The following is a 24,139-nucleotide window of genomic DNA, read 5'->3' on the forward strand; positions in this document are numbered from 1 at the left end:
ATATGATCCAATATGATGTTCTCCCTGACATGAACAAATTAATATCGAACACACATTGTTCTAAAAGGAATGACCAGTAACGAGTCAGCTTTTTCAAAATGATAGAAGGTCATTATTTGCAAGAAAGATTGTTCTTTCTTTCACTCAGATATAAACTTTTTTTTGAAACTGAGTTTTTATTGAAATTTTTTTTACAAATACAACAAAAGAAACAAAACAAAAAGAACATGGACAAGAACAGAGCATACAGGAGCATTAGCAACATATTACCAAAACCATAAGGCATAAAGTAGGAAACAAGTATATATACATATACATATATACATACATAAAAGCTACAAGAAAAAATAGCAATAGTGGAGTGCAAATGATGCAATGTGGTTTCCAGCAATAAACATGACAAACCAGTAAATTCCTGTATACAGGACATAAAATCAAAAATGGGGAGGGAGGAAAAGGGAAAAGGGCATTCTAAAGCGATTTGCTATTTAACAAAAGGAGGGGAGAAAAATAGGACCATCACATCTGTAATTGAGCATAATAGTCGTCCCATGGTTCCCAGACCTGTTCAAATTTAGTGACAGTGTTCCTGAGCAGGGCAGTAAGGTATTCCATCATTCGGAGATATAAACTTTTAAACAGCCCAGTCATTTTTGAATCAGCAGAATTGAGGGTTTTCTGCAGTTGTATCCCCCTCCATAAAAAGTAATATATCTACAACAATGAAAAAATAATTTACATGCTGGCTAACAGAGCATCATCTATAAGTATGAATGATTTTCTCTCTATGTGTAGTAAGCTGAAGTCTCCTATACCTGACTTGTCACATAGGCACAGATTTGTCTCACACTTCTCAATAGTCTTTTTTTTTTTTTGGCTGTCTGACGTTTGTGGAATGAATGGGAAGTGGGAGGGCTGAGGCTTTAGTAAGATCACAACTATGAGCTGCTGGGAGACAGGAGAGAGGATGGCAGAGTTTACCGCACTGCTTGAAGCTGCAAGCTTAAAACATAGGGTCCCTAAAAGAGGAGGGAACAAGGGACCTCAACTTCTCAGTGACCACCCAAACTTTGCTAGGGCTGGAATAAAGAATGGGGAACAGAGGAGGCTGCGCTACAGAAAGATGAAAAAAATCCAGCTCAGTGATTGTTAAATGTGAAGCATTGGATTTACAGCATCCATCAGGCACCTACAAGATAAGCACTGATTAAAATCACATCTGTAATTGTGCCATGAGACATCCTCCTGGGGACCATGTTTAATGTGGGCAATCACGTCATCCCAAGGACTGTCAGTAAGAACTTGGATGACCTGGACTCTGTGCAAAGTATTTTATTGCACAGGTAAGTTAATAAGAACTTAATAATCCTAAAAATAAGAGCAGGTAGAATTACTTTTGATTTCACTTTGAATTATTATTATTTATTTAGTATTTGTTATTACTATCTATGCTTTTTTAATAGGTCACTGTGGTTTATAAGGACAACCTTGCTTTTTTCCTTGAGTTTTTATAAATCAGCAACTTTGATTTTTTCTACCAGAGATATTCTATGTCCCAACAATAATGTGTCCATGTACTGTCAGCATGAACAAGAATATGACTCAAGATATATATTTCCTGGTAGTCGAATATAAAAGAGTAATTTCCATACAAGAAAGCATGTGATATATACTAAATACAAATATTTTCGCGATCTAACTAGTTTATCTGTCCTAGATTTTCTCCTGTATTTATGATTAGCAATTGATTATGTATTAGCACAATATACACCATGTTATCCAAGTCTAGTTTATATTCCAAGCTGCAGCAATGGACCAGTTTGTGGGTCATTGTATCAGTTCATGTTAACCAACAAGGATTCTTGTTACCTTACTATATTCAAGTTCTCACTAAACAGAGAAAAAAGGCTGTAATTTATATCAAGTCATATTTGACCTTACCTTGTTACCTGATTGCTTGTTGTCTGATATTAGTAGTGACGTATGGTAAGTAGTGATTGGCACACACATTAAATACATTGAATAGGCAATGTAAGCACAAGCAGCTGGAGCATATGAAAGTCTTACAATGAATAACTTAGCCAGATTCTGCATGCACATTCTCATTTCATGACAGTGGAAGGACAGTGTCAAATTCGCACCCTAAGGGACATGTCAAGACCAGCAAATTATTTTTAATATTCCTCTTTATTTTAAAAATTCTCACTAAACAAAAACATAGTAAGGTTTTTGGAATCACTAACCCACTAACTTTACAATGATTTGTAGCTAAGCAGTTAATGACTACCTTTGAGAAAAGTTTGTCTCAGCAACAAGTTTTCTAGGGACAATCCCTCTTCATTCACATCTTTGGCTTTGTTACTAAATAAAGAGAGATTTGTAGCAGAGAAATGGATTCTTAGGAACAAATCACCTGCATATGCTGGCTTTATCAATTTGTACCAGCAATTAAATTCCTCCTTTGAACTTTAGCAATTCAGGCAGAAAGGTGATGTCCTTTCTGCAATAACACCTTGTGCCTGTATGTATAAAAGCTGAGCTGCGCATGCGTAGCATCAATTTTGGTTGCCAGAGATAACCCTGCATTTCTGGATTCACTTGCCTGTGCCAGGGATAGTTTTTTGCACGCCAGAATGGGAGTGAAGTCACTCTGGCATGGGCAATCAAGATGGCTGAAGATCATTGTAGTGCAGAAGAAGAAAAAAAGATGCAGAACCTGGGCAAGGGAGCAAGGATAGCTACCGTAAGTGCCACAAGGCTTAATTCTGCTTTAACGTACAAAACCACCTGTCTAACATGGCCCTTAAGCTACATACAATCATGAGATGAGTGTCATCCCTGGTTACCATGTTTGTCTCGGGAGAAAATCGAGTGTGTGTAGAGTGGTCCCCTGACATTTTTCATCAATCTGCATTGAAAGATTGATGAACAACCATTTGGGAATGACCACTGTACTTTCCTAGGCTGGGTACACACATGCAACAAAAGACTGCAGGATGTATGAATGAGCACTGTACATACTCTATGGGGATGGCTGTATGGAGAGATGAGGGTGAGAACAATGGAGTGGCACCCCGCTATGCTCTCTTCCCATCACTTTCTCGTTCCTCCATGGATCTGCCAGGACGGACGTCGAAACACTGAGCTTTGTACTTCCCTCAGGGCTGATATCGAACAAGAATCATTTGGCATGTGTACGTAGCCTTATGGAGAGGAGTACAGAAGGGTGCTGCTTGCTTCTCCTACCCTCTAGAACACAACAATGATGTGTACAGGATTTGTTTGTTCATTGTCACAGGAAATGATCATTAAAGATTGTTTCTAGCAACAGAAATCTGACAGCTGTACTTTATTCTGTTCAAAAAATTGCAACAAAACTATGACTTCAAGTGAGTCAAGGTACTCTGTGAAGAGCTGATCACTATGTCACTGCTTTATAAATGCTGAACAGATCACTAAAACAGACACAAAACCAGAAATATATTAATTTATATACAGTGTATTAAACATCAAATCATGTTTCAAGAGCACAAAATAAGCTGCTGTATAATTTTTATATTAGTGAGCTAGTTTGTAATATTATCTGCTACTTGGAGGTACAATTATTTTCTCACGGACATCTGTTCGTATGCAGACGGATGTTGTAACAGGAATCCTGTTTTAATGTTTGCTCTTTTTAAAAGTTGTTTTTAGGATAACTCCCAAAAATGTAAGAATGTTTTGCACCTTACCCACTGATAGTTCCAGCGTTTGCTATTTCCGAACATTTATTTTGGGCTCATTATTACAAATACAGAATATTTTGTAAAAATAACAGGATATATAGCCTGCTAACATTTATTGCGATGTAGAATGGATCTGACCTTGATCTTGTTGACTTTGAGTATTTCTTAGTTATTATTGTTTGAATACTCCTCATGTCTTGACCCTCAATCAAAAACAATGAACTTAGAATGGATCCTTTTTGGCTGGTGCTATGACAACCATAAAATATATGCAGATGCTTTTCACTGAAAAAGAAACAGTGTTATCATAAGAAAATAATACAATTACTTGGGTGGCTGATTTCCTATGCAAGCAGCTGTAAGCATTTCTTCTACATCATTATTTCTAATAGAATGACTGATGGAGTTTGTGACTGATTAAGAATGTCTTTGCCCTAATTCATCAAGTTCTGTTTTACAAGAAATTCATGCGCTAGGTAGATTTGAGAAACAATATTAGTGACAAAAATGTATGAACCTTTATTTATAAAGGTAATATTACTTTGAGCAGAATTTACTTTTGTTACACTTGCAAACCTAAAGTAGTCCTGAGCTCAAAAGGGTGAGGATTTTCTATCATTAGGGAAACATCTAAATTGTAACTTGAACTAGGAGTTGAAGCAATCCTGTTTTGTAGCCTCAAAGTTGTAGCTCTGTAGTGTAAGATCTAAGGCTGCGTACACGCATGCAATAGTTGATGTTGGAAAGGATCTTTTGTGTTCATTTCCTACCACAAAAGACTGCATGATGCATGAACGAGCGCTGTACATACAGCACCATTCTGCTCTATAAGGGGGGGGGGGGGGGGATACCCGTTAACTCTATCTTAACTTTCATTTCTCACCTGCCAGCCTGTGTAAGCCATTGTGGCAGACTTCAAATATTTAGTCACATAAAAAGCAAATTCCTGCTTGCTTTTTTAATCTGCACAAATTTGGACACAAGTACATTTTTTGTGTTAAAATTCACTAATTTACTAAATCAGCTCTACTGTGTCGGTGAACTGCTAGTGTTAAAGGTTTGAAGTGAGATTCAGTGATGCCTCTTCGATATTGCTCACTGTTCTTCTTGGAGCAAAAGCTATTCTTGTAATACAAGGCTTTTCCAAGGGTTATTCATCCTATAGAAACATGGAAAGGATTTTTTAAAAATAATTTGATATTGTTTGGCAAATGTTTTCAATCCAGGACAAAGTTCATTCCAAGTTTGCTGATCACCCAGATTCACCAGGGATACCACTGGTCAACAAACATTTTCTTGCTAAACAGAATAAAGTAATTTTAGGTTATGTTTGATGCACAGATTCCAAATATGGTATTGGTTTTGCTAGATTGGCTCTAGTTTTTTAAATAATGACCTCAATATTAACCTCATAGAAAACTAATGAAACATGAAAATTAAGCGAAATTAAACTAGATATGCCTACGTGTACAAAATTACATTTTTGAAACACATAATGTCAATATATTCTATATTCAGTATATGTACAGAACTAATCACAAAATCATTAAAAACTCAGTTTGTATGTTTTCCTTTTATGCTGATGATCAGGACAATCATGTTGAAGGCTCCAGCAGTAGTCTGCCATCATGTGTCTATCCCATCTCCCATGATACCTTTCTTCCATCACCTTTATATCTTGCTGGAACCTCTCTCCTTCTTCCTCAATGAAATCGCCAAGGTTTTCCGGAAATTTTTGCAAATGGGTATGGAGATTGTGTAGCTCCATGCTCATAGTAGCACCCAAATTTTAAAAGTTTAGGAGCAAGTTTTGTAGCAGTTCTTTGTGCTTTAGGGTAACCCAAAAAGTTCTTGACAACTATGACATAGCTGTGCCAGGCAGAAGCTTCAGTATCAGTCATGTAACTTGTAAAACTTGAATCATTTATCAGTTTCCGAATCTGGGGTCCATCAAAGACTCCTGCTTTTAATTTTTCACTACTCAATCCAGGGAAGAAGCTACAAATGTAGGAAAGGGTGCTGAGAAGTTCCTGGCTTTGCCCAGAAAGAAGAGAGCCAGAGTTAGGAAATAACACATTTATTCAACATAATCTCCCCTGGGGGAAAATGACTGATGACTGATGCACTTGGTACAGCGTAGTTGCAGCTTTTCTAGACTGTTCAAATAAAAGTCCTGTTATGCAAGTGGGTGTGGACCCACTGTGCCACTGACTGAGTATGCTCCAGAGGGGCGTGACTAAGCCGCTACCTGGTCTTCACTAGAGCCTCTGATGGTGAGGATAGGCTTGGGCTGCGGGGTAGCTGCCAGGTGCCACTCCAGAGCAATCCCCAGGCCAGTGGCAGCTGACCACAGGAGTCAGGAAACCTGGTGCAAGCACCGAGGGGCTTGCGTGGCCAAGAAGTCCAGAAACAAAGATCCAAGGTCAGGGTCAGACGGAAATCAGGCAAAGTCCAAAAACGTAATCCGAGGTCAGGGTCAGGCAGCAAACAGGCAAAGTCCAAAAACGTAATCCGAGGTCAGGGTCAGGCAGCAAACAGGCAAAGTCCAAAAACGTAAGCAAGGTCCGGTACACAGCAAGGCAAAACAGAGAAAACACCTTAGCACTGAGAGTTACACAACGTAAACCTAGAAATTGCTCAGGCAACTTCCTGTAGTAGGAGGTGCCTTTAAATACCTGCAGGAAAGCAGACATAGGCTGTAGAAAACAGAGGGCGTGTATGTGTTACCTCATAGATTAGGAGAGACACACCCACGGCAGCTCAAACACCAGAGCAAGTCTCAGCATGAAGGAAACACAGGCATGGAACACAGGTAGTGGGGTTACCTGAAAGATAGGACCCGGCGCCCATGCCTGCAATTAGGGGCAGCGGCGCCGGCACAACCTGCAGTGCTAACAGTACCCCTCCCTTACGCCCCCTCTCCTCAGGCCTGGTCCTGGACAAGAATTCTTTCAAAAGACGGGGCACATTGATGTTTTTTCTGGGTTCCCAAGATCTCTCCTCAGGGCCAAACCCCTTCCAGTCTACCAAAAACAGGGTTCTTCCTCTACTCTTCTTCATCCCCAGAATGGCCTTTACCTCATATACGTTCTCATCACTGACCGCTACGGGAGCTGAGACAGGTCTCTTGACAAAACGATTCAGGATGACGGGCTTCAGAAGGGAGACATAGAAGGAATTCGGTACCCGGAGTGAGGCTGGCAGCTTAAGTTTGTAGGAAACGTCATTGATTTGTTCCAGAATTTCAAAAGGACCGATGAAGTGTGGGCCCAATTTGTAAGAGGGTATTTTGAGCTGGATGTATTTTGAGGCAAGCCAAACTTTATCACCAGGACGAAACTTAGGAGAAATTCTACGTCTCTTATCTGCGGATTCCTTCATGCGGACAGAAGCCTCCTTAAGAGCTCCCCTAGTCTCCTCCCAGATTTCAGAGAATTCTCTTGTGGTAGCATCTGCAGCAGGAATACCAGAAGAAGAGGACACCGGGAGTGGGATATTTGGTTGTTGGCCATAAACAATAAAAAATGGCGATTTCTTGGATGACTCACTGACATGATTATTGTATGAAAACTCAGCCCAAGGTAATAACCCAGTTATCATGATGGAGGTTGATGAAATGTCGTAGAAAACTGGTCAGGATTTGGTTGACCCGTTCCACTTGACTGTTAGACTGTGGGTGATAAGCAGAAGAAAAGTCCAGAGACACATTCAAGAGATTACAAAGCTCTCCAAAACTTAGACGTGAACTGTACACCTCTATCTGACACAATACGGTAGGGAAAACCATGGAGACGAAAAATATGTTCAATAAATTTTTTTGCCAGCTGAGGAGCAGAAGGAGGACCAGGCAGAGGAACAAAGTGCGCCATTTTGGAGAAACGATCCACCACTACCCAGATCACGGAAAACCCTGAGGACAAGGGTAGATCAGTAATAAAATCCGTGGCTATCTGCTGCCAAGGAGCCTCAGGAACGGGCAGAGGAAGCAAAAGGCCTGGAGGACGTTGCTTGGAGGTTTTATACTGTGCGCATGACGGACAGGCAGTGACAAAGTCTTGAATGTCTTGCCGCATTGTTGGCCACCAGTAACGTTGGGAGATAAGTTTGAAAGTTTTTCGTTTTCCGGCATGACCTGCAATCTTTGAGGAATGACCCCAGACTAGAATTCGCTTCCTGAGGTTCCGTGCAACAAAAGTCTTTCCGGTGGAATCTCAGAAAACTTAGCGGGGAATACAGCAATTTTTGCGGGATCAATGATGTGTTGAGGTTCCTCCTCTTGATCAGTAGCATCAAAGGACCTTGAGAGAGCATCTGATTTGATATTCTTCTCTGCGGCACGGAAATGGAGAACAAAATCAAAACGTGCAAAGAATAAGGACGGACAGAAAGGAGACATTTTTCATGACAGGATGGTCCCCAACGCAGCACCTCTCCGGACTTCCAGTCAAGGACAGGTTCATGAACACGTAGCCACGGAAGTCCCAAGAGGAGAGGAAGCTACAGACTTGACAGAACCAGGAATGCAATTTCTTCAGAATGAAGTGTTCCCACCTGTAGTTTTACAGGTTCCGTGATGAAGTGTATAGACTCAGACAGAGCCTTTCCATCGACGGACGATATAGTCAGAGGCCTCTGTAGGCATTGAACAGGTATCTGATAACGATCCACTAGGCATTGTTGCAGGAAGTTCCCTGCTGCTCCCGAATCCAGAAGCGCCATCTCGGAAAATTGAACATCGCCTAAAGACAAGCTTACTGGCAGAGTCAGAGGAGGAGAGGAATTACCTTCGCCTAGGGCCGCCTCTCCCACGGACCCTAGGCTAGGAATTCCCGGCTTCAAGGGACAAGTGTGGAGCACATGATCAGAACCACCACAATAGAAACAAAGTCCTTTAGCACGGCGGTGATTGCGCTCCTGGTCAGACAGCCTAACCCGATCGACCTGCATGGGTTCAGGAACTGCCGACAACATGGGAGGCAGTGGGTTAGAAGCTTGCGGAGGTGAGAATGCCAGATGACAAGGAACCACTTCACGTGCCACTTCTCTGGCACGTTCCTGGAACCGTAAATCAATTCGAGTAGCCAGGGAGATGAGGTCATCCAGGGAGGAGGGGACATCCCGACCGGCCAATTCATCTATAATTCTCCCACAGAGTCCCTCCCAAAACGTGGCCACCAGTGCCTCAATATTCCAGCCGAGTTCCGAGGCTAATGTACGGAACTGGACTGCATACCTGCCCACGGATTGCTTCCCTTGACGCAGGGAGGATGTGGCAGAAGTGGTGCGACCGGGCTCATCGAATACCTTGCGGAAGGTCTCTAGAAAAGCCTGTAGATCCATTATGACTGGGTCATTCCTTTCCCAGAGGGGATTGATCCAGGCCAGCGCCTCCCCAGTAAGGTGTGACATCAGAAAAGCCACTTTGGCTCGGTCAGAGGCAAATTGGTGAGGTAAAAGTTCAAAATGCAGAGTACATAGATTTATGAACCCCCGGCACTGCTTAGGGTCACCATTGAACTGTGGGGGAGCTGAAAGACAAGGTCCTGAGCCTAATACGTAGGAAGGAGGCGGGGCAGGAACTGAATTGGTTGGAGCAAGGAAGCTTGATGGCACTGGGTTTGCAGATGTCAAATCATTCAGGCGCAAATTCAGATTGCGTAGATAGGACAATATGTGATCCTGACGCTCACGCTGCAGAGCCAACTCCTGGTGTAATTCAGTGGTACTGGGAAGGTCCAGATCAGCGCAGTCCATGGCCTGAGCAAACTATTATGCAAGCAGGTGTGGACCCACTGTGCCACTGACTGAGTATGCTCCAGAGGGGCGTGACTAAGCCGCTACCTGGTCTTCACTAGAGCCTCTGATGGTGGGGATAGGCTTGGGCTGCGGGGTAGCTGCCAGGTGCCACTCCAGAGCAATCCCCAGGCAAGTGGCAGCTGACCACAGAAGTAAGGAAACCTGGTGCAAGCACCGAGGGGCTTGCATGGCCAAGAAGTCCAGAAACAAAGATCCAAGGTCAGGGTCAGGCGGCAATCAGGCAAAGTCCAAAAACGTAATCCGAGGTCAGGGTCAGGCAGCAAACAGGCAAAGTCCAAAAACGTAAGCAAGGTCCGGTACACAGCAAGGCAAAACAGAGAAAACACCTTAGCGCTGAGAGTTACACAAGGTAAACCTAGGGATTGCTCAGGCAACTTCCTGTAGTAGGAGGTGCCTTTAAATACCTGCAGGAAAGCAGACATAGGCTGTAGAAAACAGATGGCGTGTATGTGTTACCTCATAGATTAAGAGAGACACACCCACGCCAGCTCAAACACCAGAGCAAGTCTCAGCATGAAGGAAACACAGGCATGGAACACAGGTAGTGGGGTTACCTGAAAGATAGGACCCGGCGCCCGTGCCTGCAATTAGGGGCAGCGGCGCCGGCACGACCTGCAGTGCTAACAAGTCCTTTAGCTGGGCCGCAAACCAGCTCTCAGCAGCATCTTTGATGTCAGAAATGTCCTCAAAACGTTGCCCCTTCGGGTGTTTCTTCAAATTCAGGAACAGATAATAGTCCGAAGGGGCCAGGTCAGGTGAGTAGGGGGGATGGTGGACCAATTGGAAGCCCAGGGTGTTCAGTTTGGCAGCCACAACGTTGGACATGTGCGCAGGTGCATTGTCCTGCATAAAAAGGATCACTTTGGTCAACTTTCCATGGCATTTCATCTTAATTGCCTCCTTCAGATGGTCCAGGAGGTTAGCATAATACTGTCCGGTGATACTAGAGCCCTGAGACAGGTAGTCCACCAACAGAATACTGTGTTTGTCCCAGAAAACGGACGCCATGACTTTTTGTCCGATTTCTGGGTTTGGAACTTTTTCGGCCAAGGGGACCCGCTGTGGCACGATTCCTTGGTTTCAGGATCATAGATGTGGAGCCAGGTTTCATCCTCATCGTCCTGTGCAGCTTCAAAATGGGCCAAAACGGCTTTGGACGCTTCAACTCGTTCCTTCTTCTGATCACTGTTCAAACATTTCGGCACCCACTTTGCTAAAAGCTTGCGCATGTCTAGGACAGTGGTGATAACAAACCCAACACGCTCCCGTGAGATGTCAAGTATCTGGGCTATCTTTTTTGCGGATATTCCCTGGTCCTCAATATTCAGCTCATGGACAGCATCGCAGGTTGCTGGGTCAAGTGAGGTTGGGGGGTGCCCTCTGCGGGGCTCATCTTCAATGGTGAAATGCCCAGTCTTGAAAGGAGATATCCAGGTTTTGACAGTGGTATAGGAAGGACACTTTTCCCCCAGTGTTTGTGACATCTCAGTGTGAATGTCCTTTGCTGACTTTCCCTGGAAAAACAAAAACTTCATGACGGCCCATAACTCCAACGACATGAAACATGCTTGTACCATTACAGCTTCTCACTAAAAGAAAAAACAGTTTTAAAAATCGCACAATTCTGATATTTGCACAGTTACATACTAAGATATTAGGCTGTCATACACACTCATTTTTCTATTTCATCTGGAAGGGGGCAAAGCCAGGAACTTCTCAGCACCCCCTCGTATTTGAAGCAATCACTGTCCTTGTTCAGAGCAAATTGCTTCATTATTCCTAACTTTATGTGTAGTGGTGGGAAAATTATTTTTGTCAACCATTGGCTCGTTAACCTCCTTGCCGTTAAGCCCGACCTTCGTACGGGCAAAAAAAAATGGCTACGATGGTTAACCCCGAGTTTTTTCCCATCCTTACTTACCTGGTCCCGCTGTGCTCATCCAGCGTCGTGTTCGTGTTCCAGCGTCGTCCTCCGTCGATCGTCGTCCATCGATCTCCCTCTCCAGCGCCGGGTGCCTTCGTCGGGTGCCAGCGGGACCGGTAAGAAGCCGGCCGGCATCTTGTGTTCCGTCAGTGTGTTCGTCCACGTCCTTCTTCTTCCAGAGCCGGATGATCTCTGAAACGAGAACCCGTCCGGTGGAGAAAAAAAAAACGGACGGCTCCTCCCTGCGTGCGTGATGACGTCGGCGCGTGTGCGGGAAATTGAAATTGAAACTCATTCATTCATTTTGTATTGGATTCAATACAAACTCCTGTATCCAATCCAATACAAAATAATTCAAATAATTACAGAGTATATACCTGTAAATTCAAACTGTCATTTTGTATTGGATTGAATACAAACTCCCTATCCAATCCAATACAAAAAATAAAAAAAAATAAAATAAAAAGTAAATAACCTGGAAATTCAAATTTATATTTTGTATTTGATTGGATACAAACTTGCGTATCCAATCCAATACAAAATAATATAAAATGAATACAAAGTACATAACTGGTAAATTCAAACGCTCATTTTGTATTGGATTGAATACAAACTCCAGTATCCAATCCAATACAAAAAAAAAAAATAAAAGTAAATACATTTTTTATATTCATATTATCTACTAGAACCCCTGTTCGGACATATTTCTGTAAGTTACAGGTCTACAATTTAAAAAAAAAATTTCATGAAAAACAGTGGATCACTTTTGGTACAGAAATCTAGACCTGAGTGTAACGCTCAGGTGGTTAATGATGTTTGCTGCACCTTTTTTCATGTTTTCCCTGGGAGGCCATGTCACTTTTTTCCAGTGATCCTGCTTCGTTCCACTATCCCACAAGCAGATGAAACATGGGTACTTTGTGTATCCACTTTGCTGTCCAAGTAGGATTTGGACAGAACAAATTTTAAATCAACACATATAGACTATTGGTGTTCATGATAAGCAAATCTTTTGTAACACAATTTTGATATTTTCATATTCTTCTTTAAGTTTTGTTGAGTGACCAATTGGAATTGATGCATAGCAGTTGCCATTATGCAGTAAAACAGATTTCAAACTTCGAGTGGAACGGTCTATGAAAAGTTACAACAGTACACAAAGTCTCCATCTTCACTGAAATATGGTAGGAGAGTCACCTCTCTTGTCCTATAAACTGTTATTTTAACTTCCGGTCTCAGACAGTTCTTTTCTTTTAGCCTGGATGCTAAAAGTTGAGATGCTTGATTTGACAGACTTAGGTCACGTATTAAATCATTGAGCTCTTCTTTAGAGAACTCCTGGATTGATGAAACACTTCCTTTCTTTTTCACTTCCACTGCTAACTCCTGGATTACACTCCATACCCTGTATATCCTCCATGTCGGATACGGGAATATCAGGGAGTGTACTGACGACACAGGTCATCTTGCTAATTCCAAATCAGGGTACTCTCACTTGTGTTTCTTGTAACGATTGAAACTTTTTACATTCACAGCACAAAAATAACAATCATTATGATGATTTTTGGGGTCTCACTATACCATAGGTACACCAAATTTCAAACTTTTTCCATTTTTCCACTGACGTAGACACTCTACACAAGTTTTCATACCATATGTGGAGCCCAATACTTATCTTGGTCCCCCAGTTTAAGACCAAAATATGCAAGATGTGCTTGTTTCACAAACTCTGTAATGTTTCTTCTCTGTTTTTGCTGAGAATATTCGCCACAAATGTAGCAAAATACATTAGGGTCATTTAAACATCTTCTTTTCGAAGAACTAATATTTTCTGTAAAAAAAGAAAATTATGAAAAAAAGAAGGCAAATGAAAGTTTCATGAAATTAATGTGACATTTATTATATAAAATGCAAAACATTGGTGTAAATAAAGATTTATAATAATATGCTGTGTTAACATTTGTAGTTGGTAAAATCGTCCATTCCGATTCCTGTATCACAAGAACTAGAGCCAGTTTAATGAAACGGATTTCATTTTTGGATTCAGCAGACCTGAAATACACTAAACATATTAAAAAAACCCTTGGAAAGTGAAAAAAAAATGTTTTGTTAAGCCGTGTAATCTAATTTCCACAGTCTTGGAGGGCTTTGATTAATCAGACCCATTAGGCCTGATTTATTAAAGCTCTCCAAGGTTGGAGGGGGTACATTATCATCAGGGGAGCTGGGTGATCCAGCAAACCTGGAATGGATTTCTTCAAGGTAATTTGCTAATTGCTAGCAAATGTTTGAATCCTGGACCAGATCCATCCCAGGTTTGCTGGATCACCCAGCTTCACTGATGAAAGTGTATCCTCTCCAGCCTTATAGAGCTTTAATAAATCAGGCCCATTGTCTAGAGCTTCTGCATTGAGACTAGACTAGACTAGAGGTGCAGAAGACATACTTTTCTTATATTCTCTGCATTAATTTACCAGATTACTGAAAGGATTGCTTTCAGTTTGGTAAGCATATTAGTGGACCAACCTTTTTTCCTTTACACCTTGATCATTCTTGGATTAAGCTTTCCAAGTGATGGACTGCACTACAATTAGATCCTAAAGAACTCTTTGTGCACTAAAAAGTTAATTTTGTGCAAAATCCCCAAGGAAACAGATCATGTGTTTTAATGCTCTTAATATAGTACAGTATTATATTTAAGTTGAAAAGAATGAAAAATACCATTTAATTAACTAACAATAGATGACAGGTTTTTGGAACTAGCGGGCCTCACTCTATTTTCTGCCCATCACAGTGAATAGGGCCCCTGCAGACATACTGCAGGCAGCTGAATCTGTTGGTTAGCACCCCTACAGATCTCTTCAGTCTGTGTTTGAGCTAGTCTAATTATGCAAAAAACTCCTGACAACAGCTGTTCTGTGACGCTAAAATTTGGTTTCTACCAGCAGCTCATTACAAAAGCCGGGAAATGTTGGGCTACTTCCAGTTTTAGTGCCATTCAAGAATAAAAAAAAAAATAATAGCAATGCACAGACAAAACTCTCTGTTTCTTGGTTTTATTTTACACCTTCCTAGCTTTGCCTCTTAGGATATCATTGTGATAACTACAACTAGGCTTGACTCTGAGTCCTGCCCACCACCAGGGAATGCCCCCTGAAGTGAAATCCCTCTCCTCCGTATGCATTGTGGGGAGAGGGATTTCTCTTCAGGGAGCCTTCCCTATTTACTATGCCGGCAGAATATCAACGTCAGCCACGGTAAATAGGGGAGCAACAGCAAGGAGGCGGCACAGGAGCTCCGGCGGCTCCGGTAGTTCCTAACGCCCCCTGGCTGATCTGTCCAGCAACTCGCAGCTCCGGAGCCACGGGTTGCTGGCCGGCATTAGGCCGGATTGGCCAGGGGCGTTAGGCCGGAACAAACTACTGGCTAGGCCGTATCTGGCCTAAAGGCTGGAGCTTGTGGATCCCTGTACTAGACCCTTGTTTGGACATATTTCGGTAAGTTACAGGTCTACAATATATATATAAAAAAAAATTCATGGAAAACAGCGTACCGCTTTTGGTACAGAAATCCAGACATCAGTGAAACACCCAGAAGGGTAAGGAGGCGGTGCTGCACTTAAAAAATTACAAACAGAATTTTACCTTACAAAAAAGGTGAAAATTCTGAGTTTAGGTACGCTTCAATAAAAGAAGCATTGGGGGAACAAGCTAATTTTACCTTATATAGAAGACTTATCTACCCTTTTATATATCTTTTGGTAGTAGGTTGGCTTTAAGTACATCTGTTCAATTGATTGTGAATAGACATATGAGTTCTGTAACTGCACACTACAACTCATTGTATATATTTAGTAACTGTACATGACTTCCTATTACCTATAAATGAGAACTGCACCATACTTTTTAAAATGTATAAAAATATATATATACTGATATATCACACATTACCATTTAACACAATATATTTCCTCTGGAAAGTGCACCGTGTCAAAATTCAGATATAACCAGGCATCGCCCACACCTCAGTGCTGTGTACCAGCTGTCTCACCATAGCAGAGAACCCGCCGTACAAACACACAGAAGCACCGAGACCCCCCACAAGGTCTCTGTCACTCATCCCGCTGCCGCAGAGGCTTCTGGGAAGTGTAGTCCAGGGATGCTATAAACGTTCTACAACTCCCGGAACCCAAATGCTCCCGGGTTACGTGCCGCGTCCATCCAATGAGCGCAATGAGAGAGTAGGCGGGGCTATTCCCTTACCTGTATCTGTTGCTACAAACGCTGTGTAGGAGGTGATGTGCCGGAGTTGTATGGAATTGTTGTAGTGTGATAATGTATCGGTCTTGGCGCTGAGGTTGTGTAGTGCGGGGAAGTTATATAGCAGGACATGGAGAGGGACAGGACCACTCATGAAGAGGAGGAAGATGACGGAGGAGCATGGTGGAGAGTGATGGAAGAGGATGGCGGAGAGTGATGGAGGAGGATGGTGGATAGTGGAGGAAGATGACGGAGGAGGCGACTGGGGCAGCCGCTCATCATCTTACACTGACTGCAGCAGTTGTTGCTCCAGGTAACATTATTCAGTCCCAAGATGTTTTATACTGACCAAGAAATACATTATGTATAGATTTGTAATGCTGGTTTATACTGTGTGAGGAAATGTTTTAAAAATTCCTGCGGGTTCCTCTTCTCACCGGTGACCACCGATTCCCAAAACAGCGGCACTGTGGTCACCCTGTACTATTACCCACTACCCTTCCTGCCATGCCCCTTGAGGCTTGATTGACAGCTCCATTGACCTATTAAGAGTTAGGACGAGGACCTCCTATCGCTGTCACTTGGTGGATAGCTTGGCCTGGTACAGAAAATATCATTTACTGCCAGGATGAGCCGGTTATAAAAAATACAGATATGTTATTTCCATAGACAACATTGTACATGTCATTTTTTTTTATTTTGCATTCGGGTAAGCTATAAGAATCTTATCCAGTTCTCTCAAAAAAACATCAACCTGTGTTGGCGTAAAGCATCACTCCAGTGTTTCCACTTGACTTAAAAGAGAGGATCTTATCTGCTCCTTCTGCACATGGCCAGTCTCAGGCATGCCCAGAAGGAGCCTTTTCTTTAATGGGAGAAAAATATGGGGATCTTGCAGTGATCTTTTTCCCCATTTATGTCACCGCATCTCGTTCCCGCGCAGTGCAAGATTGGGTGACGTACGAAGAAGAACCTAGAAGAAGATGGCGGCACTCAACGCTTCCTCAGAGCCGGCCGGAAGAAGGATCCCAGGACAACGTGGGACCCGATCGAAGAAACCTCCTGATGGATCGACGGATCCACTAAATAAAAGGTAAGTGTGAGGTTTTTTTTTTCTTTTTTTGTCTTTTTCCTTTAGTTCCACTTTAAAGTGAAAGCAGACTTTCCCCATTTTGCTTCTTTTCGAGGCACTGATTCTTTCTCAGAGTGATCTCCTGCCATCTTGATTGGCTGAGGCAGAATGACATAACTCCATCGCATGGGGAGAATTGTGCACTGAGTGGTGCATGGGTAATCAGCACATTCTGGAGAAGATTGAGAATAGGCAGGTTAGTTTGTTTTGTTGTAGAAGAGAGATCACCTGTCCATTCTGTAATATCTGGATTTCTTCCCACATAGTTCTTTATTTTCTTCTGCGGCATCAATGGAGGGAGATCTTAGTGCTGTATTAATAGTATTGATGCAGTGCTGAACCTAGCAATTTTTTTAAGCCGGGTGGGTAGAAATTGTAGGTGGTTGGCAACCCCTGTATTGTGACCCAACTCCTCCATAACCACCGAAAAACAGCCAGGTGGTTACTAAAAAGTGCTGGGTGGTGCGCCCAGCTAATAGGGGCTGGGGAGAACACTGTGATGTTATGGCCTGTGAGTGCCACTCTATGCAACATTCTTATATGAGATCAGGCTGCTTATTGATAAACTGCCAGGGGATGTGTCCATGACACCCTGGGCTCACAGCAAGTGGATAGAATGACTCTGCATTTAAACCTGAGGTCAAGCAGCTGTAAGAAGTGAGATGGGGGTTTGAATTTTTGTCCCCATTTTACAGGACATAGCAGTATATTGTTGTATATTTCTGTCATTCACTTTAGTTCTGCTAATAAAACTGCAGCAGGCAGGTTTTTCTTGTAGATGAGACGGGTGGTGTCCCTTCTGTAATAACATTTTTTTACTTGCTTGTGCATCCTAGTGTCATGCTGGGATGTGCCTAATATCCTGGCATTCCCCGAGCTGCTGGGAGAAAATGAACTTCCAATCGTACGTTACATCATCTCGACCAAATGAGATGGCAGAAGATCTGACGCCCGGTGAAGATTGTGACAATTGCACTTGGCAGGTACACTTATTTTATTGCCCGGGGACACAGATTGTCTCTTCTGCAATAAAGAACCTGCCTGCTTACAGTGGATTTTAAAGGTTTAGTTCTGCTTTAGGTGCCATCATTTTAAACTTGGTACACCTATACATAACCTTGGTACATAAAGGATGGATTCATGCCATGCGCTTTGTACTTATATCCCAATAAAAACATTTGAGTTAATATTACACAGTATTTATATAATACCAACATATTACGTAGCGCTGTACAAAGTCCATAGTCATGTCACTAGCTGTCCCTCAAAGGAGCTCACAATCTAATGTCTCTACCATAGTCATATGTCATTAATATAGTCTAAAGTCAATTTTAGGGGCAAGACAATTAACATAACTGCATGTTTTTGGAATGTGGGAGGAAACCGGAGTACACAGAAGAAACTCGCTCTAACACGGGAAGAATACACACATACAGACTTCATGCAGAAGAGCTGACGTTTTTGTTAATGCATTGTGCATTTTACATTTTTTCCACACCAGTAGCTAGTATATGTTGGTTTGCAGCATGCTGTGATAATGACACCGTGTAGCTCATTGCAGAATGTTGTACTGTTTTTAAATGCTGCATGTTTCATTTTTACCGGCTTCCATAAGTGCAGCACATCAGGGTGAACTGAACCTATAGATAACAATGGGTTTTGGCTAGTCATTTCATTGGACGAATATTGATCAATGTTACCCAATGTATGTGTTGTGCAGGTTAAAGGGAACTGGGTTATTGTTTGTTGACTGGTTTTACTTTAAAGGGTTAATAAACCCCATGTGTTTACTTGCAGTGGAGCACAGCAAACCTACTTCCATGTAGTCCAAGCCTTAATGTGTATATAAAAGAATCTTTTGTGTAAATGGCTTTTTTTTTGCCCGGTAAATGTAGTTGTACAAGGTTTCTAAGTAACTCATTGCCAATGCTTTGGTATGTGTTGGTCTGGGGTCTTAGTATTTCAAGGTTTATAAAGTATATATTTACAGAGGCATGATGGTGGGATCTTTTCACCCGCAACTTTACTTTCCAGGTTTTATAGTCTTACAGCTATTGTGGCAGCCAATTGACTATTGTTTTAGAAAGACTGACAGCTATTGCAGCCTCTTTATATCTATTTATCTCTTCGCTATGTCTCTGAATAAGAGACATTTCCATTTGTTTATATTGTGGGCCAGTAATTTTTAGGATTAAAGCTACGTACACACTTCCAATTATTATCGTCGGAAAACGAACGATGAACGTTCCTGCACGATATATATGAACGATCGTATAGCACCGATCCTGCACATAGAGGTAACGACACGATCGTTCGTAGATATTGTACACACAATAGATACGATCGTTTAAGCGATAGAGGAACTATGTGCACGACAGGAAAGTGAACGGACGTTCGTTCATCACGCATGCTCTGAACATGGACGATCAACGAACGACCGTACACACGAACGATGTTCAACGATCGTCGCCCAATCCGATCCGCCGGTCCGGTCGTTCGTTTCCAACAATTTTCCTCGTTCGTCGGCGTCGTTGGTTACTTTTTTACTAACGATTTTTTGCCCAATCGATCGTTCGTTGTTCGATTGGAACGATAAAAATTGGAAGTGTGTACGCACCTTAACTCCCGGGTATGATAATTACATTTTTTTATTATATTATTATCATAAATTATAAAATACATAATTATAAATATTCATTTTTAAATATAATGAAATAATAGACAACAATGTAATCCTAAAATAAAATATAAAATTAAAAATGTACTTTTATTTTTTATGTTTTTGTACTGTAAAAACCATTTAAAAGCAGAATACATTGTAATTTGCTTTTAAATTTCCCGCCCGGACACACCCCCCAATACATCCCCCGGAAAATGACTCATCCTCCCGGGTGATGCGAGTGGGGATGTCCCGCCCGCCTCACCCTGGCGCTGGAGCTGCTGCTCTGCATCTCCAGAGAGATGCAAAGCACAATGCAGGACTTCTTCATTGTGCTTCACATCTCACTGCTGATGCGAGCGGCGTGGCCCGGTGGTATTTAAAAGCAGATTACTCAGTAATCTGATTTTAAATTTCACGCCTCCCGATGGACTGGCGCCCCGGCATCACAGCGGGACCATCCGATTGCCGCTGGAGCGCGGGGCAAAGGTAAGGGGGGCTTCTAAAGTTACCCCGAGTGTGACTCGGGATTGCTGCTTTTTGCATGTAAAAGCCACCCCAAGTCACACTCAGGATTACCGCTAGGTGGGTTAAATGACCCTAATGTATTTTGCTACATTTGTGGTGAATATATTCTCAGGAAAATCAGAGAAGAAACATTACAGAATTTGTGAATCAAGCATATCTTGCATATTTTGATCTTAAACTGGGGAACCAAGATAAGTATTGGGCTCCACATATGGTATGCAAAGCTTATTTGGAGTGTCTACACCAGTGGAAAAATGGAAAACTGAAAATTTTGAAATTTGGCGTACCTATGGTATGGCGAGAGCCCAAAATTCATTACAATTCGTTACAAGAAAAACAAATAGGAGTACCCTGATTTGAAATCAGCAAGACGACCTGTGCCACATGGTGCTGATGTTCCCATACCAGTGATCAGTACACTCCCTGAACTTCCTGTATCTGACATGAATGATATACAGGGTTTGGAGTGCAATCTAGGAGTTAGCAGTGGAAGTGAATATGAAGAAAGTGTTTCATCAAACCAGCATTTCCCCCAAGAAGAGCCCAATGATTTATTACGTGACCTAAGTCTGTCAAAACAAGCATCTGAGCTTTTGGCAAACAGGCTAAAATAAAAAGAACTTTCTGAGACCGGAAGTTAAAATAATGTTTTTTAGGACAAGAGAGGTGACACTCCTACCATATTTCAGTGAAGATGGAAACTTTGTGTACTGTTGTAACATCCCTGGACTACTAGCCCATATGGGAGTACCAGAATACCGAGCAGAAGACTGGTGGCTTTTCATAAACTGTTCCACTCCAAGTTTGAAAACTGTTTTACTGCATAATGCTATGCAACTGCTATACATCAATTACCAATTGGTCACTCAACAAAACTTAAAGAAGAATATAAAAAATATCAAAATGGTCTTACAAAAGCTTTGCTATCATGAACACCAATGGTCCATATGTGTTCATTTAAAAATGGTGAATTTCCTACTTGGACAGCAAAGTGGATACACAAAGTACCCATGTTTCATCTGCTTGTGGGATAGTAGAGCAAAGCAGGATCACTGGAAAAAAAGTGAGATGGCCTCCAAGGGAAAACCTGAAAATAGGTGCATCGAACAAGCCATTGGTTGACAAAGAAAAAATCATTCTCCCTCCTCTACACTACGTTTGGATAAGTGAAGCAATTTGTTAGAGCTCTGAACAAGGATGGTGATTGCTTCAAATACATTTGTAGATTCTTCCCTGGATTGAGTACTGAAAAATTAAAAGCAGGAATCTTTGGTGGACCCCAGATTCGGAAACTGATAAATGGTTCACATTTCACAAGTTACATGACTGATACTGAAGCTTCTGCCTGCCACAGCTATGTCATGGTTGTCAAGAACTTCTTGGGTAGCCATAAAGCACAAAATTATCAAGAACTGCTACAAAACTTGTTCTTCAACTTTAAAAATTTGGGTGCTACTATGAGTATAAAGGTACACTATCTCCATAGCCATTTGCAAAAATTTCCAGAAAACCTTAGCGATTTCAGTGAGGAACAAGGGGAGAGGTTCTATCAAGATATAAAGGTGATGGAAGAAAGGTATCAGGGCACATGGGATAGACACATGATGGCAGGCTACTGCTGGAGCCTTCAACGTGATTGTCCTGATCATCAGCATAAAAGGAAATCATACAAATGGAGTTTTTTAATGACTTTTTTTTTTTTTTTTGTGACAAGTTCTAAACATATTTTGAATATAGAATATATTGACATTAATTATTTCAAAACTTTAATTTTGAGTAAGTGGGCATATCTAGTTTAATTTTGCCTAATTTTCATGTTTCATTAGTTTTCTTTGAGGTTATTATTGAGGTCATTATTTCAAAAACTAGGGCCAATCTAGCAAAACCAGTACCAAATTTGGAATCTGTGCATCAAACATAACCTAAAATGACTTTAATCTGTTTGGCAGGAAAATGTTTGTTGACCAGTGTTATTGCATGTGTTTATGTAGCCTAAAGCTATGTACACATGTGCAATAATTGTCACTCGAAAGGGTCTTTTACAATTATTTCCAACGACTGCACGATGCATGAACGAACTGTACATACAGCACCGTTCTGCTCTATGAAGAGGGGAGGGTGAGAACGACGGAGTGACATCCCGCTGCACTCTCTCCCCCTTTACTTCCTGTACACATGTAAGATTCTCGTCGATATTAGCCCTGAGCCAATTGTCAAATGGAACCATTGCACGTATGTACCTAGCCTAAGCTTACAAATTATTTATAAATTTGTGCTCAAACAAAATAAATAAACATATATACATACATACCTGTCCGGGATGATTGGTAATGTGGAACTAAACTTCCTAAGTAAAAAATACTGCACCCAGAAAGGTTGTTTATTGCAGAAAGGACCCGTGATCTCCCCTCTGCAATAAAACAAACCTACCTGCATGTTGGCATTTTTCCGCTCACCTCTCATTCTAATGCAGGTGGCTGCATCTTTACCCCAAATTGTTCTAGGTTCAGGTCTTTAGCATCTTGATTTGGCAGGATGGAAAGATGCAACTACTGCCCATTCATACACTGAGCTGCACATTACAGATTGCACACGGCAGGTAAGTATGTTTTATTACATAAGCGACATCTCCTGCCCATCTGTTCCTTCTGCAATAAATAACCTGTCTGTTCACATAAAACAATAGTTATGTTTTGAGACATAAGTGTGCACTTGGATTATTGCAGGCTTGTATGGTGTAAAATGACTCCTGGTTGTCTGAAAAATAGTGAAGACTGACGCTGGTGAAGATTTTGCACCTGCTGTTTGTTAGTAAGAGCATCCGGGGTGTTGATTTGTCATCATAATGGTAACAATAGTTTGTTTGACAGCGGCGTCACTTTTTGTCTTGGATTACTGTGAACATTATATGGCAAATGTAACCTAACCTGGATGCTTTCAACCAGTTAAGTGCTTTAGTGGGAATTAAATTATTAAAGCTGTTAGGCAGAGAGCTAATTACACAGATGACATGGGAAGACTGTTTTATTTTCATTTTGTGTTCAGTCATTCCTGTGATTCTTACAGCTTTGCCAGTCAGCATGGTCCCAACCATCAGGGAAGAAGACCTCTCACTGAAGTTAGGTAACACAGGTTTTGTAGTGGCAGATTGATATTTGCTTTACATTAATTCATGGGGCATAACCTGGTAAACTATTGATATCTCCCGGATACTGTGAGATCATTACATGGGCTGTAAATGATTTATTCTCTGACAGATGCAGAAGTCCATGCAGGGAAGACAATGACTGATCACTACTTTTCTCACAGCTCAGCTTCTTACAGCTATCTGTTGTTTCTGAGATAAGTACCCTTAATATGTTAGTTTCAAGACTTAATAATTTGTTTCATGATTCGATTGCATAGTATTTTAATAGGAGGGGATTTCTCGTGTCACATCACTGCCTCCCACGCACTGTATCAGCACATAGGTATTCCATGACAGAGTGTATATATAAAAGACAACTACCCTAAGCAATGCCCACACCCCAACCATGAATAAATGTCAGACTGGACACAAATCAAATCTCTGAAGAGGAGGGCCGGGAAAGCCATAATGGGTGGAGTGGGCCAGGTGGCCCTTATAATTCTAAAGCTTGTAATGTTTGTTGTGTGGAAGGCAAAAATTTAGCAAAGAGAAGGACGTGTGCAAAAATGGACTAAGTGTGCAAAAAGGCAGAAGTTAAGCATTAAAAGCAAAGACTATATATGTTCCCATATAGCAGTTGCAAATATTATTAAGAAGTTTGGGTTCAAGGTACTATAGCCAATTGCCCTGAATGTGCAGAGCAAGAGAAAAATCAATCCTAAAAAGGGTGGCAGGGTAGTGCGAATAGTAAAGCAAAGAGCCAACTGTAAAACATGGTGGAGGCTTGGTTCTGTTTTGGGGCTGCTTTGAGGTGTCTGGAATGAGGTACCCTGAGTCTGTGCAAGAACAATAAAATCACAAAACGATCAAGACATTCTGGAAGGAAAATGTATTAAACGGTCTTCTATCCAAGTTGCAGAGAATTGGATCCTTCAACAGATTCATGAACCAAAACTCATTGCTAAAAG

General features: G+C 41.6%; 1 protein-coding gene across 3 annotated transcripts in view; it reads left to right on the forward strand.

Moving 5' to 3' along the window:
* Positions 1 to 892: 892 nt before the first annotated feature.
* Positions 893 to 24,139, forward strand: part of INTU (inturned planar cell polarity protein) — a 54,363-nt gene continuing 31,116 nt past the window's right edge. For 2 of the 3 annotated variants that reach the window (XM_072405809.1, XM_072405811.1), the window contains exons 1-2: positions 15,717 to 15,884; positions 15,964 to 16,038. In XM_072405809.1, coding sequence (XP_072261910.1) covers positions 15,856 to 15,884; positions 15,964 to 16,038 — 104 coding nt within the window. In that variant the 5' untranslated portion in view covers positions 15,717 to 15,855. Of the gene's footprint in view, positions 1,344 to 15,716; positions 15,885 to 15,963; positions 16,039 to 24,139 lie in introns of those variants that run through there. The other variant, XM_072405810.1, reaches the window with a different exon arrangement.

This window comes from Pyxicephalus adspersus, chromosome 3, assembly GCF_032062135.1.
Source record: "Pyxicephalus adspersus chromosome 3, UCB_Pads_2.0, whole genome shotgun sequence".
Taxonomy (NCBI): Eukaryota; Metazoa; Chordata; class Amphibia; order Anura; family Pyxicephalidae; genus Pyxicephalus; species Pyxicephalus adspersus.